Here is a 14002-nt window from a genome sequence, read left to right on the forward strand (position 1 = left end):
TCGAACTCATGACCCCAAGATCAAGAGTCATTCTTCCAACTGAGCCAGCCAGGCACCCCAGGGAGAGCACGGCTTTAGAGCAGACCCCAGTAGAAGCCACTGTGCAGGAGGACACGTCTAAGGAAGGGTGAGTGCAGTGAAACCAGCAACAGAAGCTGCTGCCCAAATCCAGCTGTGTGCAGAGGTCCACAGCCCAGCCCGGGACTGGCTCACCAGCAGTGCTCCTCACTCCGGCCTCAGTGTTGAGCATGACCCTGGGGGCTTGACCCCCCGAGAGGTCAACTGGTCATCCCCACTAAGCAAACTCAAAGAGGGAGAGAGCCGGCCTGGGACAGGGGTCAGCACTGACTTGGGGTTTGGGAGGTGGGAGTCCACAGAGCCTGGCCCACCTGGGGTTCCTCGGGCCTTACGGTCACACTTGCTAACCTTCTTCATGAAGACGGTGTCCTGTCGGGAGCACTTGTCCACTTTCAGCTTCAGGACAGAGATGTCGCTAAGGGTACTGGGAGGGGACACAAGCGGCTACTATGGGAATTGTCCTCTCACCTGGGTGTGACACCTATCAGGAGCCTTCTGCCCCATCACACACCAACTGGAGGGGAGACCCCCAAGTTCACCTGATGGTAGAGAACTTGTGGCGGTTGCCATGACGATCAATGAAACTGATGAGAATCTCCAGAACGAAGAGACGGATCTCCGCGTCCTCCATGAGGGCGGTGGACAGAAGGCGGTCGAGGAAGTTGCTGGGCAAGGCTGACATCATGTTGTTGCACTGGAAACCTGTGGACACCTGCAAGGGAGCCCAGCACGGCTGCGCTAAGGAACGCTGGCCCTTTCCATGCTGTGAGGAGATGGGGAGCAGCCAGCAGAAGTGGGGTTTAAAGCACCCAACCTCTCTAGCCATCACGCAGCCCAGCTCCCCTTGGCCTCCACCCTAGGCCCTGAATGCCTGTGGCAACTTTTCTGGACATGCCAACAACCACCTAGACAAGTTTTAAGTTGTTAAAAGCAAGCAAGGGCTAAGCACTTGGGGGGGGGGGCGCGGGGAACAGGGAGCCTCAGAACCTAATGTTCCAGCTGTCAGGGCTCAGCTGATGAACACCCGCCAGGAACACAGCGTTGCATTAAGAGCAAGGACTGTTGCAGAGACATGGCGAGACAGTGGAAGAACTCACAGCTGGGCTGAGGAACCAGAACCCACACAAGGGCAACAACCATTCCATTCCATCTTTTCTATGTGGCCATACTGGGGGTCTTCTGATGAAAGCCAGGGGGCATCAGTAGACACACCACACATGATGTTGTCAAAGCATTCAAAAGCCGCAAAACATATTTACTGTTAAGTCTATATTGGAAAATGATGCTTTTGATGACTCAGCAGGCCCTTGAGGATTTAGCAGAGCCTGGTGGCATCCACAGTAAACATCCACTGAAGCGGGGTGTGTGTGAGTGCAAATCGTCACCTTGATAAGGTGCTGGGTACAATGAGGATAATGAGAGTAAAGTCAGCAGGAATGGCAGGAGCACACAGACCGAGGAGGTAACCAGATGTGGGCGGTGTCGGCATGAAAAGCCTTTATAAAAACCTAGTGAAATGAACAGCATGGGCTAGGGAGAGGGAAGGCAAGGCATGAATGAGAGTAATTGGGCTGTGCAGATTGGCGTGGCTGGAACAGAAACTGGGGCTAGGGATGAGATGACGAGTCAAGGGAGGGAAAGGTGACTGGGGATTTTTTTTTTTTAATTTTTTTTTTTTTTTAGTGTTTATCTATTTTTGAGAGACAGAGAGACAGAGCAGGAGCAGGACAGGGGCAGAGAGAGAGGAAGACACAGAATCCAAAGCAGGCTCAGCACAGAGCCTGACGCATGGCTTGAATTCACGAGCTGTGAGATCATGACCTGGGCAGAGGTCAGATGCTTAACCGACTGAGCCACCCAGGCACCCCGGTGACTGGGGATTTTCTACCTTTAGTCTGAGGAGTTTGAAACCTAGAGGCACATCAGCTGTAAGCCGAGACCTACTATTCGAAAAGGGGAACAGTATTTCTAGAAAATTCTTGTTGTGGTTGTGTATTTATGATTGGTGAGGACAGATGGAGATAAGGGCAATGATGAGAATAATCTAGTTGTGAGATGTCCAGAGCTTAGGCAGGACTGTGCATGAGAACACCTGGGGGGCCTGTTATAAATACAGATTCCAGGACCCCACTCAGACTGAGGGCTCAAAGTTTCTAGGGATGCTCTATATATTTTAACAAGTTGGTCACGGAGATGGCATTTGAGAACAATGAATCTGGACTCCAGTGATGGCTGCAAGGATGTAGAGAAGAGGAATGTAAAACACTGATGAAAGGAAAGATAGTGGCTGGGAGACTGGAATGGGCACAAGTGCTGAGGGGGAAATAGGTGGAAGGGACCTAGGCAGATATTTGGAAGGGAAAAAAAAGGCAGGAACCAATAGATTCTAACCCAGTACAGAGACAATGTTTGAGTGACAAGGAGATCCGTAGCTGATAAGGAACCTTTGTGAAAATTTGGAACACATGCCCTGCCTGCCTTGGATGACCCAGGTCTGTGGATGCCCAGACTGCTAGTGAGTTTAACACAGGCTGAATTTCAGCCCCCTATTCACCCTTTTGATTGGACACATTTGTGCAGTGTGCAACCTGCACAGCTGTATGTGGTAGCCTTCTCTTGGTCCCTTGGGAAGGAGCTGCCTCCTGTAGAGGCTGAGTAGGAACGGGGACGGGAGAGGCTCACCTGAAGGAGGGATTTCAGCAGCATAATCTGGGTCAGCCGGTTCCTGTTCTCTCTGTAGACCAGACACAAATACTCACCAGGATGGTGATGTGGGCAGAGACCCCACACTTGCCTGCCCAGTTCCCCTTGTGATTAGATTCTCCATGAGGCTTATCTTGTTGAGTTACTCAGGACAGTTGACTTGCAGAGCCAGGAAGCAGACCAGAGAATTAATGGCTTGCCCCAAAGGTGGGAGGCGGTTAGTGGTGGGGCAGCCTGAGGAACTGTTGTGGGGTCCAAGGATCCCACTAAGGGCTACTGAGGGATTTGAGAGTAGAAGGAGAGAAGTGAGGGCATAACCAGGAAAGTCAAAGTGGAGAAAGGGGTCAGCCAGAAAACACTGGAAGGGCAGCTGGGGTGGAATGGGCAAGAGAGGAAAAGGGGAGGACGGCTGGTAGGCTTACCCGGTCTTCCCCGTCTCCATGGGATGATGCAGGGAAGGCAGTGGGACCTTGCTCATGATGAAGAGTATCACCTCGGAGCGCTGATAAGTGGGCAACGTGCTGGCAAAGGAGCCTGCAGGAAAGAGATGGTGGAGGGGGTTGGCCCAGGTGAGGCCCACAGCTGCCAGGGTCTTAGATGAGGAAACTACCGCCGGGAGTGCAGCGGCTGTGTGTCTAAGGAAGAGAAGTAAGACAAGCAGAGGGAGAAACGTAGTGACTCCAGGGGGCTCTTCCTAACTCCAGCTCCTTCACTTGTTGTCGCCCAGGCTGCGGTTGGCTAGCGTCCCTGGGAAGGAGAGGGGAGCCAACGGTGCTAAGCCAGCAAGGCTCTGAAGTGATGGGCCCTACGAGCCGGAGGAGTGACTCTACGGTTCTCCCCTTGGCAACCACGTGCACATCCTTGGCCTTTCCCCTTTCCTCCTTCCTGCCTTTTCTCTTCCTTCTCGCCTCCCCTCCCATCGCTCCAACCGGGAAGCATCAGAGAGGCCGGCCGGGGACAGGGGTGCAGAGGAGTTCCCCGCTCTCAGCCTCTGATCTGAAGCCCAGCCCAGCAAACCACGGACATCGCTCTGTGCTCTCCCTCAGGCCAGAACCGGGCCAGGCCGTGAGCCGTGCGCGCCGCTGACCGACTCCATTTTCTCCAACGTCCGCGAATAACGCGATTTGGCCGGAGGAGCGGGTGACCCTCTTCCCAGCGCCCCAGCGCGCGGCTGGTGGAGGCCGCCGCCCGCCCCACCCAACTCGGGTCGGACCCCGCAGCGGCGCCCGGTCCCGCCCACCAGGCCCCGCCCCTCTCCGGGCCCCGCCCACTCAGGCCCCGTCCCGGGGCCCACCTATGGTCTTGATGACAGCCTCCTGGAACATGCGCTCTTCGTGCTCCTTGATGATCTTGGTGCCCAGGCTGATGGCCCCGTCGTAGCTCCCGGTCAGAGCGTAGTCGATGCTGAGCCGCAGCTGCCTCAGTAGAGTGTTGAACATCTCCAGCACCGTGGGCCCTGAGCACAGTGGGTGGGAGACCCGAGATCCAGGGCTGGAACCCTCGGCCCGTTCTCCCCTGCCCTGCTTTCCAGCCAGGGGCTTCCTCTTCCTCTGCACCCCGCCCCGGCTGACTGCTTTCTAAGAAAACCAGCTCTGACGCCTCCCTGCGCTCCCTTGCCCTGTTCTGGAAGGGGAGGCAGCCTCCTGCCAAGGGCGGCTCTTTGTCCTTGGAGGCTTCCCGGCCCCCACACGCTGTCACCCAGGGCCCCCTTACCGACAGAGCCGGTGGCGGCGATGACGGCAGCTTCCGACAGGACCTCCACGATGCCCGCCCGCACCGTGGCCGCGCTGCGGCTGTTGGCATCCAGGTGGCTCAGGAGCTGCTGGATAACCAGGTGGGAGTGCTGCGGCTGGGGGGAGGAAGACGTGCTGGCCCCAAACAGCAACCCCCCACGCGGCCTCTGCGCCAGGGCAGCCCTCGACTGGGACCCAAAGGCCGGGGTGGACAGAAGTGAGGTCCTGAGGCGGGCGGGCACTGGAGGTGGTGCCCAGATACCCTGGTTCCTTCTCCTCAGTCCCTCTCCCTTGGTCCAACAGGAGCAGAGCCCAGTCCCGGTGGCCACCTGGATTTCCACGGTTGTCCTGGGCCCTTCCGCCTCAAGTGGGTCAAAAGTCAGTTTTAAAATATTGTCTTCCTTTTCCTCGTTCCCGGGTCCCAGGTTATATTGATAAGGGCCACCGTAGACCACAGGGTTTATTTAGTCCGGTGCTGCACGAAGCGTAGCCCAATTACAGGGGGATAGTACAGAAATTGAGAGTAAGTGTTTAGTAAGCAATGTGACAAGGCCATGCATGGCAGCCAAGTGTGGTCTGTGGGCTTGTATTTTGCATGAGTTTTTCATTTACTTTTTCTAAGAATTCTCACTAATTGTATTTTAGACAGTATTGATCTGTGCTGTATCAGAAAGAAAACGAAAACTGCCCTTCCTCTCAGCTAGATCGAGCAGCACGTGTAGACACCTAGGGGCTCAGGAGAAGTCACAGAGGACAGCTGGCTTTCTCCTTTGGTGCACTGTCCTGCTCCCAGAGGCGCCCTCGGCCAGGAGGACAGGCTGGACAGGGAGCCACCGTACCTGAATCGAGTACATGATGATTTTAAAGCAACGGATGGCGAACACCTTGGGTTCCCAAAGAGAATGGTTGTCCAGATGGCTGTGCAGGAGAAAACATGGGGGGACGACTATGAAATGCAAAGCAATGTTGGGGAGGACAGACAAACTTGCCGGCAGAGCGGCCTCCCGAGAGACCCAGCCCCTCGCAGGGCTCCCCGGTAAGTGAGGAAGGGCTTGTAGGTGGCAGTGAGCGGAAGGAATGAGGGACACCCGGGCAGTCCCACAGCAAGAGCTGGAGGCAAGCCGAGGAACAGAGTTCCACCGCTGTGGACTCAGGAATGAAGCCAGGCACCCAGCTTCAGTTTTGGGGGCCTCCTACCAACTCTTGTCCCCAACACTGCACACGGCCACCGTGTGGTGGCTTCTGCTGTCACGGCGCAGGGAACGCAGGCACAGACAAGGGACCGACTTAGCCACGGCACCACAACCGTAACACCTCTTTCCCCTGTCTCCAAGTCAGCAAGATGCCAGGACCCCGACCGGTTCTCTGAGGGCTGGGGCTGGGGGCAGGGGTCACTCACATGAGGACAGGCTTGATGGCATTTTTGATGTTGCCAAAGGCGGCCCGGCCCAGCAGTTCCCGAAGGCACCTCTCGGCCAGCTCTGCCGGGTTCTCCTTCTCCTTCTCTGGCGCTTGGAGGGGCGAGGGGGAGCGGCTGCGGAAACACGCGGTGTGTGGGTAAGGGACAGAAGGCAAAGCCGGAGTCGGGTTTGGCGCAGCCTGAGTATCTGCACTGCATCCTGGCAAGCGGTGGCAGGAGGACAGGCAGGGATTTGACGTGGGCTACATGAGGTAGCTCCATGAGGGAGACTTCATGGCTGTCGGAGATTAAATAGGGTAAAGAAGCCCAGGGTGGAGGAAGATCATGAGAGAAGGGGTCAGATTCTCTTTCTGGAAATCCATGAGGACAGGCTTGATGTGCCCCTGTGGGAAGGACAGATACCCTGCGCACCATGGGCCTGGTGAGGCACAGACCACGAGTGTCTCTCCGTGCCCCCAAGCTTGGGAAGGAAAAAGATGAGGCACACAGAGTAAGAGAAAGCAAAAGAAAGTGGGCGAGAGGAGGGAGGAAAAAGAGAGGCATGGTGGTTACCTCAGATGTGACTCAGTGGTACCGAAGTCACAGGGGCTGGGCCCAGATCTGGACAGAAGAAGGAGCCCCAGGCCTCTGGGCCCTGAGACCACCAGAGACCACAGAGGGAGCTTGTCGGTGAGGTGCGATTCCAGGAACAGCCACCAGGGGGCACGCTATTTCCCTCCCCTCTGTCTCCTGCCACAGGCTCAAAAGACAGAGGCCCTCAAACAGCCTCATGCACCGCCCGGATGCACAGCAACAGGAGTCTTTCCCTGCATCCCGTTTTACAGATGGGAAGAGCGAGGGGCGGGGACAGAATGAACCCCATGTCTGAGGGCTCCCAGATTAAAACCCAGTATCTGCCACTTGTGTCCAGTGGCTGCTGGCTGGTGAAGCATGTTTTAAGGGCCCGAAATAGCATTAGGAAGTGAGGGAGGAAGGAAGGTCAGGAAGGGAAAGTCCTCAGTAATTAGAGCCATGAAAAGCATTTAAAAACCTCCTTGGCCTGCTGCTTTCAGAGACACAGAGGTAACCCGACTCTTGGTCCTTTGTGTTCCTACCAGGAAACACTTACCCCCAGAGAGCCCAGCACAGGTACTAGCCTTCCTTCATGAATGCAGATTTTAGGGGGTGCAGCAAGCTGGCAGAAGGCCAGACCCAAGACTCCTAGGGAGCCAGCCTTGGACTCACTGCAGAACAAGCCACGGAAGCCAAGATCACTGGCCTTTTAGCTAGGCTTTTAACGACCAGCCCGAGCCGTGTGGTTCCCAAGCAGATGGGAAAGGCAGCCTGGGAGGGCTGCGTGTGTCACTGCCCAAGCTCCAGCCTCCCCTGCTTACCTCTCTGCCTCCTCTACGTGCTGCAGATTGAAAAGCAGTGATGGGACAATTTTGTCCATGTGCTGCGGGTCCCAGATATTGGCCTGCAATTCATCGTTCACCGTCTTCCTCACCACCCCTTGCAGACCTTTGATGCCTGACATTCTGATTCTGTAAGGAAAGGGGCAAAATGCATCCAGGTAGTTCCTGGGCCCCGAGAACCCCAGTGTCTGCGGTAAGGAGAGGAGAAGGCATGGGGGGGTGGGATGCATTCGTCCACCCAAAGGCAGGACAGAGCTCACCTTCTACCCTTCATGTGACCCAGCCCCTGGCTGGCTGGCTTCCTGTGCTGGTGGGCACGAGCCCAGGAAGCCACGACCCCTGGCCTATCCTGGAGATTGCCAGACTGCCCTTGCCCAGTACCACTTGGGCTTCATCTCCTCCTCGTTAGCACCCTCTGGGTTTGTTCCAGCTTGAGCCCGGGATATAAAGGCTCAAAGTATGTCAAGAACTGATGAAGCAGAATGCAGGGATATGAGCAACTGACGGGGGAGGAGGGGGTTTGGAAGGAGAGGCACAGAGCTGCCAGACTCTGGGCACAGAGTATATACTGTGATCGAGAGTGGTGAGTGGGTGTGTTTCTGGGTGTATAAATGCATGTACTTCTGAACGAAAGAACACAGGTATGTGCACGTGTATATGTGTGTGCTGTTGCTGGCTCTCCAATTTGGCTCCCGGGACCATTACTTTCCATCTGCTCCTCTTTTGTGCCCCAGAAGGTTTTCCTTTGAAACCCTGTTTTGGGAGCCCATCTCTGCCCACTTGCCCACTAAGCCCTGCCAGGTGCTCCCTTCCTCCCCAGAAACGTCAGAGCAGAGGTAAATACTGATGAAATCAGACCGTGCACTCCGGGCTGGGAACTCTGTAAGACCCATCGATGCCTTTGTCATTAGCTGAGGGGTCCCCTCACTTCCCCTACTCACTTAGTCTTGATTTCCATGTCATCGTGGCTGGAGTGGCACATTTCACTGAAGCGGGACACAAAGAAGTCATAGCTCCGGTGATAGGATGGGGTGTCCTCCTCGATGTTGGCAAACTTCACAAACTATCCGGGAGGAGAGAGAGAAGTACAGGTGAGAGGTGACCCAGTGCGCTCTGCACTTCGGGCTCTAGGCTCTGGGACTTGCTGTCCCCTGGCCCCCTGCCCCTAGTAAAGGACACATGCATTCCAGGAATTGGCTCTGGTCCACTTCCCAGAGCACACGCGGCCTGCACACCTCTATGGGTTCCAAATCCTGCTCGCTCTTCCTGCCTACGCTATAAGACTGGACCCCATGGCCCTTCATGGCCCTTCCCTGCTGAGGTGAGCAGAGGATGGAAGAGGTGAGGACGTGAAGGCGTCTCCCTTAAGCTCCTGCCCCCATCCGCATCCAGAGCTGCACCAAACACACAGAGGCCGGAAAGCAGTTAGCGAGTCACTGAAACAGCCAAAGCCAACGGTCAAACCATACCTCAACCCTTTAGAGCGAATTCTGGGGAATCAAGAACAAATCTGAAATGTGATTTAAAAATGTCATTCCATTGGGGCGCCTGGGTGGCTCAGTCGGTTAAGTGTCTGACTTTGGCTCAGGTCATGATCTCGCGGTTCGTGAGTTTGAGCCCCGCGTCAGGCTCTGTGCTGATGCCTCGGAGCCTGGAGCCTGCTTCGGATTCTGTGTCTCCCTCTCTCTCTGCCCCTCCCCTGCTCATGCTTTGTCTCTCTCTGTCTCTCAAAAATAAATAAATGTTAAAAATGTCATTCCGTTTTATTGCTTAAAATTTGAGCACATTTTTAAAATTTGCCCGTTCAGTTCTGTTAAGTCTTGCTCAGGGTTATCAGCCGCTAGATTCCTGCCGTCACCCGGGCTGCACATTTCCAATTCTAAATAGGGACTTAATTTCAAGGGAATCCCACGGAGAAGCAAGGATCATGGACTAAGTGGAGTTAAATTGCTAAAAATTAAGTATAATTCTTATAGGTTATTTCGTTTAATGTTATAAATTTAGTGCTGCGCACGACTCAAAAGGTTACGCTTATAATAAAATCTATTCTCCATTATTCTGTCTTGTGTTGTTATTTAATTTTTGCCATCATTTGTTGGTTCTAAAAGGATATGCTATTATTTCTAAAATTACCTAGTTAGTCTGCTCATAATATTCATTATCGATTGCCAGTCTATTTCTCTATTTAACTACGAAAAATCTGTTACCTTTTCCTGGATGACAATTAGTAACTTCCATAAAATCATTAGTTATTCTTTCACTAATAAATATGCATTTATTTTCTGCCGACTGAGAGAATCTCAACATACAAGGCAGATAAGGAGATCTTTCTTGCCAAGTGAACATCTAAAACGTTTACATCTATTTGAAAGTGAATATTCTGATATTAGCAATAAATCCAAATGACACTGCTTGCATTATCGATGTGGTTCTGCACAAGAGGTGTCGTGGTCACCGATTAGACATGAGTTCGGGAAGTCTAGAAACAACAATCAAGTCAGCCTTTGGCTACATGAACTTTTTTTTTTAATGTTTATTTATTTTTGGGAAAGAGCATGAGCAGGGAAGGGGCAGAGAGAGGGGGACAGAGGATCCAAAGAGGGCTCTGCACAGACAGTAGCAAGCCCGATGTGGGGCTCGAACTCACAAACTGTGAGATCATGACCTGAGCTGAAGTCAGACGCTCAACCCACTGAGCCACCCAGGTGCCCCCCACCTTTTAAATGTTTATTTACTTATTCTTGAGAGAGAAAGAGAGCACAAGCAGGGGAGAGGCAGAAAGGGAGAGAGGGAGACACAGAATCTGAACCAGGCTCCAGGCTCTGAGCTGTCAGCACAGAGCCCGTCGTGGGGCTTGAACCCACGACCTGTGAGATCAAGACCTGAGCCACAGTTGGATGCTCAACCGACTGAGCCACTCAAGGCACCCCTGTCTATGTGAACTTCTCAAGACAGTTCTTAAATGTTCATCTACTCAAAGGGGACACGCAACCATGGGGAGTTCTAACTGCCGATCGACCTCTCACTGGCGGTGTGGCTTTCAAGTGGGACATTTCGTTTCCCTCATGTTCTGGTTTTCCCACGGTCTTCATTCACTAAGATTCTTTATTTTTCAGTGCATACTGTATCTACTTCACATATGATGAGGCAGCTGCAAACAACATAACCTGAGTGTATGCAAGAGCAAACGCATTTAAAATAATTAAAGCAAAACTGAAAAAAAAGAGACCATACTGTAGAGGGAGAAATAGTCAAAGATTTTGTCTCCGACATTTACTGACTGCGGAGACTCAAATGTATGTCAGGAGGATGGATACCCAGACTTCACATCCACTGGTTTGGAAGTTTGGGGGCCAGTGGTGATGAGCGTGTAGAAGCTCAGGCATGTCCGTGCCCCCCGAAGCATCTTACACACATCACCTCTTTCACTTTTCAGAATGACTCGAAGTTAGAGAGATTCCTGTGTGACAGAGTCACAGGGCTCGGTAACCACACGGATTTCTGCCACCAGCTCCAGACGTGCTGAGTCACTCTGGCAGGAGCCCCAGGGGCTTACCTTTGAGCAGGGTCCCACCCAGGAAACCTGACGGGACAGTCCCCATTTGAGAAATACGGCAGGGTCACTGACAGACCACCTGGGTGTCTTCTAAGCACACCAGCCCCGTTTCCTGACACTGACTCTGCTCTGGAGCCGTTCCTGACCTCTGTGGGACGTGACAGCCAGTTCCCCTTCACTTCCAACTTTGACCTTCCTCTTCTTCAAAGCGCCATGAAGCCAGGAGCAGGACTGACAGCCGGCGGGTCAAGGGCAATGCCTGAGCACTTGTTCACACCCAGAGTCTGTTGAGAACGGGCTGTTATCCATCCTGTACAGGCTGCTAAATATTTTGACTAGTACTCACTGGCTGTAAGGTGAGAATTGAGATTGCGATCAATTTGTTTAAATTGAGGAGCACCCGGGTGGCTTGGTCGGTTAAGTGTTCAATTCTTGATTTCGGCTCAGGTCATAATCTTAAGGTGCGTGGGTTCAAGCCCCACCTCGGGCTCTGTGTTGGCAGCGTGGAGCCTGCTTGGGATTCTCTCTCTCCTTGCACCTCCCCACGCACACTCACGCTCTCTCTCTCTCTCAAAATAAAGAAATAAACTTAAAAAAAATCGAAAATTCCATGATAGCTGCTGAGACAACACAGGATAGAAAACACGCATGGAGATTCCTTTTCTACAACCATGGGTGGCCTTCTAGACCGGGCTAACAGTTTCTTCTGAATGGTTTCTTTTAACGTCCCTCACTCTTCCCTTCTGGGGCTGTCTGCATTCCTGGATGTTTACTCTTCTGCACTCTTCTTCCCCAAAACTTAGTTTTGAGTCTTCTTCTCAAATTTTGCTTTTGACATAACAGTTCTCCCATTTGAGTAGACAACGGTCCCCCCTACGCTGCTGGGGCCGCTGTTGGACGGCCATCTCCTTGCTCTGCCTCTTGTCATCTGTGTGACTGTGGACAAGTTGTGTAAGTTCTGAGCCACGGGTTCCTCATCTGTAAAGTAGAGACACTGGGACCTATGTCACGGGGCGGACACCGGGATTAAATGAGGGGACGTATGCCGAGTGACCAGCACAGTGCCTGGCACGGGAAACAGTGCTGCAGTGACCATGGTGACAGCGGCTGAGTACGGTCTGGTCCATCAGCCCCAGGACTAGGCAGTGTGACCCTTGTCCTTTTCGTGTCACCAACACAGGCCCAGCCAGGTAATCACAGAGGAGGAGCTCAGATGGACAGCATGGACCGTGCAGGCAACACTCCTCGAATGTGATGTCTAGGGATGTGGAGAGAAGAAACCTAGTCGTAGCCACCCCCAGGCCAGGCCCCCTGAAGCACCATTCAGGGACTGAGGTCATTTAGTGCAATAAGGTGGGACAGAGCACAGCTCCCAGGGGCAGGAGGGTGGGGCTGGCATGGGACGTCCAGCAGCCATCACTGCAAGACCAGGAACAAATTGGCCAAACGTTGTTTTTCTTCTCTTGCAAATGCACACGTCGTCTCTTAGGGATGTGAATAAAGTAGAGATAATTAAGAAAAGCTCCCTGAGTGCCTGGCCTAACAGGAACTCTGGTTTAACTCATACCTTGTTCTGTCGGAGGTCCTCCAAATATTCAAAAGGCACGGGCCCCAGTAAAAGCTATTGGTAGGTAGGCATTCGTATCAGGTGGGGTCACACCGGGCCCAGCGTGCCATCTTTCCCGTGGGGTGTGGATGGCAACGGTATGCAAAAGAAGCAGCTAACACCTCTGATCTAAGTCATGACAACGTTAAATGCTTCCTTCCCCCCCCACCCCGCCCCACACTTGTATTTAAATTCTAGTTAGTTAAGATACAGTGCAATATTGGTCTCAAGAGTAGAATTCAGTGATGAATCACTTGCATAAAACCCCCAGGGCTCATCACAAGTGCCCTCCTCAATGCCCATCACCCATCTAGCACACCCCCCACTCCACCCCCTCCGTCAGCTCTCAGTTTATTCTCTATCTTTTTTTTTTCTTTTTCTTTTTTTAATTTCAATTTTAGTTAGTTAACCACATTAAATATTGCCATGGCACCCGCCACTTACGCATCGTATTAGTTTTCTGGGGCTGCGTCACTCTGATCTCTGCCTTCGTCTTCATATTATTTTCTCCTCTGGGTCAAATCTCCCTCTGCCTCTCTCTTACAAGACCCTCGTGCCTGCATTTAGAGCCCATTGGGCTAATCTAGGATAATCTCCCCATTTCACTATCCTTAGCTTAATCACATCTGCAGAGACCCTGTTTCCTTATAAACCTGTGATGTTCACAGGTCCCAGGGACGGGCACGTGGACATCCTTCAGTAGGCATTTTTCAGTCTATCAAAACATGCATCATCTAATGTAACTTTTGGCAAACCAGTGAGTTTTGCAGGATTATATTGCTCCCATTGTGAAGATGAGGAAACTGAAGCTCTAAGGGAGCAAGGGAATTATTTCAGGTCAACCAGCTTGTGACAGGTGGAGCTGGGCCACCAAGCTCCATACTTGGGAATTCTGATACTTTGATGTTCTTCACCCTCTACCAGTGGCTTTTATTTTATTTATTTTATTTTATTTTATTTTATTTTTTTTTACATTTATTCATTTTTGAGAAACAGAGTGAGACAAAGCATGAGCGGGGGAGGGGCAGAGAGAGAAGGAGACACAGAATCTGAAGCAGGCTCCAGGCTCTGAGCAAGCGGTCAGCACAGAGCCTGATGCGGGGCTCGAACCCACAAACCGTGAGATCATGACCTGAGCCGAAGTCAGACGGTCAACCGACTGAGCCACCCAGGCACCCCTATTTATTTTATTTTTTAATGTTTATTTATTTTTGAGAGCGTGCAAATGGGGGAGGGCCAGAGAGAGGAGGACAGAGGATCTGAAGCGGGCTCTGTGCTGACAGCAGTGAGCCTAAGGTGGGGCTTGAACTCAGGACCATGAGATCATGACCTGAGCCGATGTCGGACAGACAACTGACTGAGCCACCCAGGCATCCCCACCTGTGGTTTTTAAATTTTGATGTGCATTGGCATGACCTGGGGAGCTTGTAGAAAATGCAAACTTCTAAGCCACCCCAAGCCTGGTAAACAAGACTACCTGGGGAGGAGGGCCCGGGTATCTGCATTCTGAAA

The 14002-nt window shown here is 52.6% G+C and overlaps 1 protein-coding gene across 1 annotated transcript in view; it reads right to left on the reverse strand.

Annotated features, from left to right (window-relative positions):
• Positions 1-14002, reverse strand: part of EFR3B (EFR3 homolog B) — a 47525-nt gene that overhangs the window by 16610 nt on the left and 16913 nt on the right. The window contains exons 4-13 of the mRNA XM_049652454.1: positions 8270-8391; positions 7308-7457; positions 5914-6048; positions 5354-5432; positions 4495-4630; positions 4076-4237; positions 3204-3315; positions 2761-2812; positions 618-790; positions 427-502 (exon numbers count right to left, since the gene is read on the reverse strand). Coding sequence (XP_049508411.1) covers positions 427-502; positions 618-790; positions 2761-2812; positions 3204-3315; positions 4076-4237; positions 4495-4630; positions 5354-5432; positions 5914-6048; positions 7308-7457; positions 8270-8391 — 1197 coding nt within the window. The remainder of the gene's footprint in view (positions 1-426; positions 503-617; positions 791-2760; positions 2813-3203; positions 3316-4075; positions 4238-4494; positions 4631-5353; positions 5433-5913; positions 6049-7307; positions 7458-8269; positions 8392-14002) is intronic.

This window comes from Panthera uncia (assembly GCF_023721935.1).
Source record: "Panthera uncia isolate 11264 chromosome A3 unlocalized genomic scaffold, Puncia_PCG_1.0 HiC_scaffold_12, whole genome shotgun sequence".
In the NCBI taxonomy this organism is placed as follows: domain Eukaryota; kingdom Metazoa; phylum Chordata; class Mammalia; order Carnivora; family Felidae; genus Panthera; species Panthera uncia.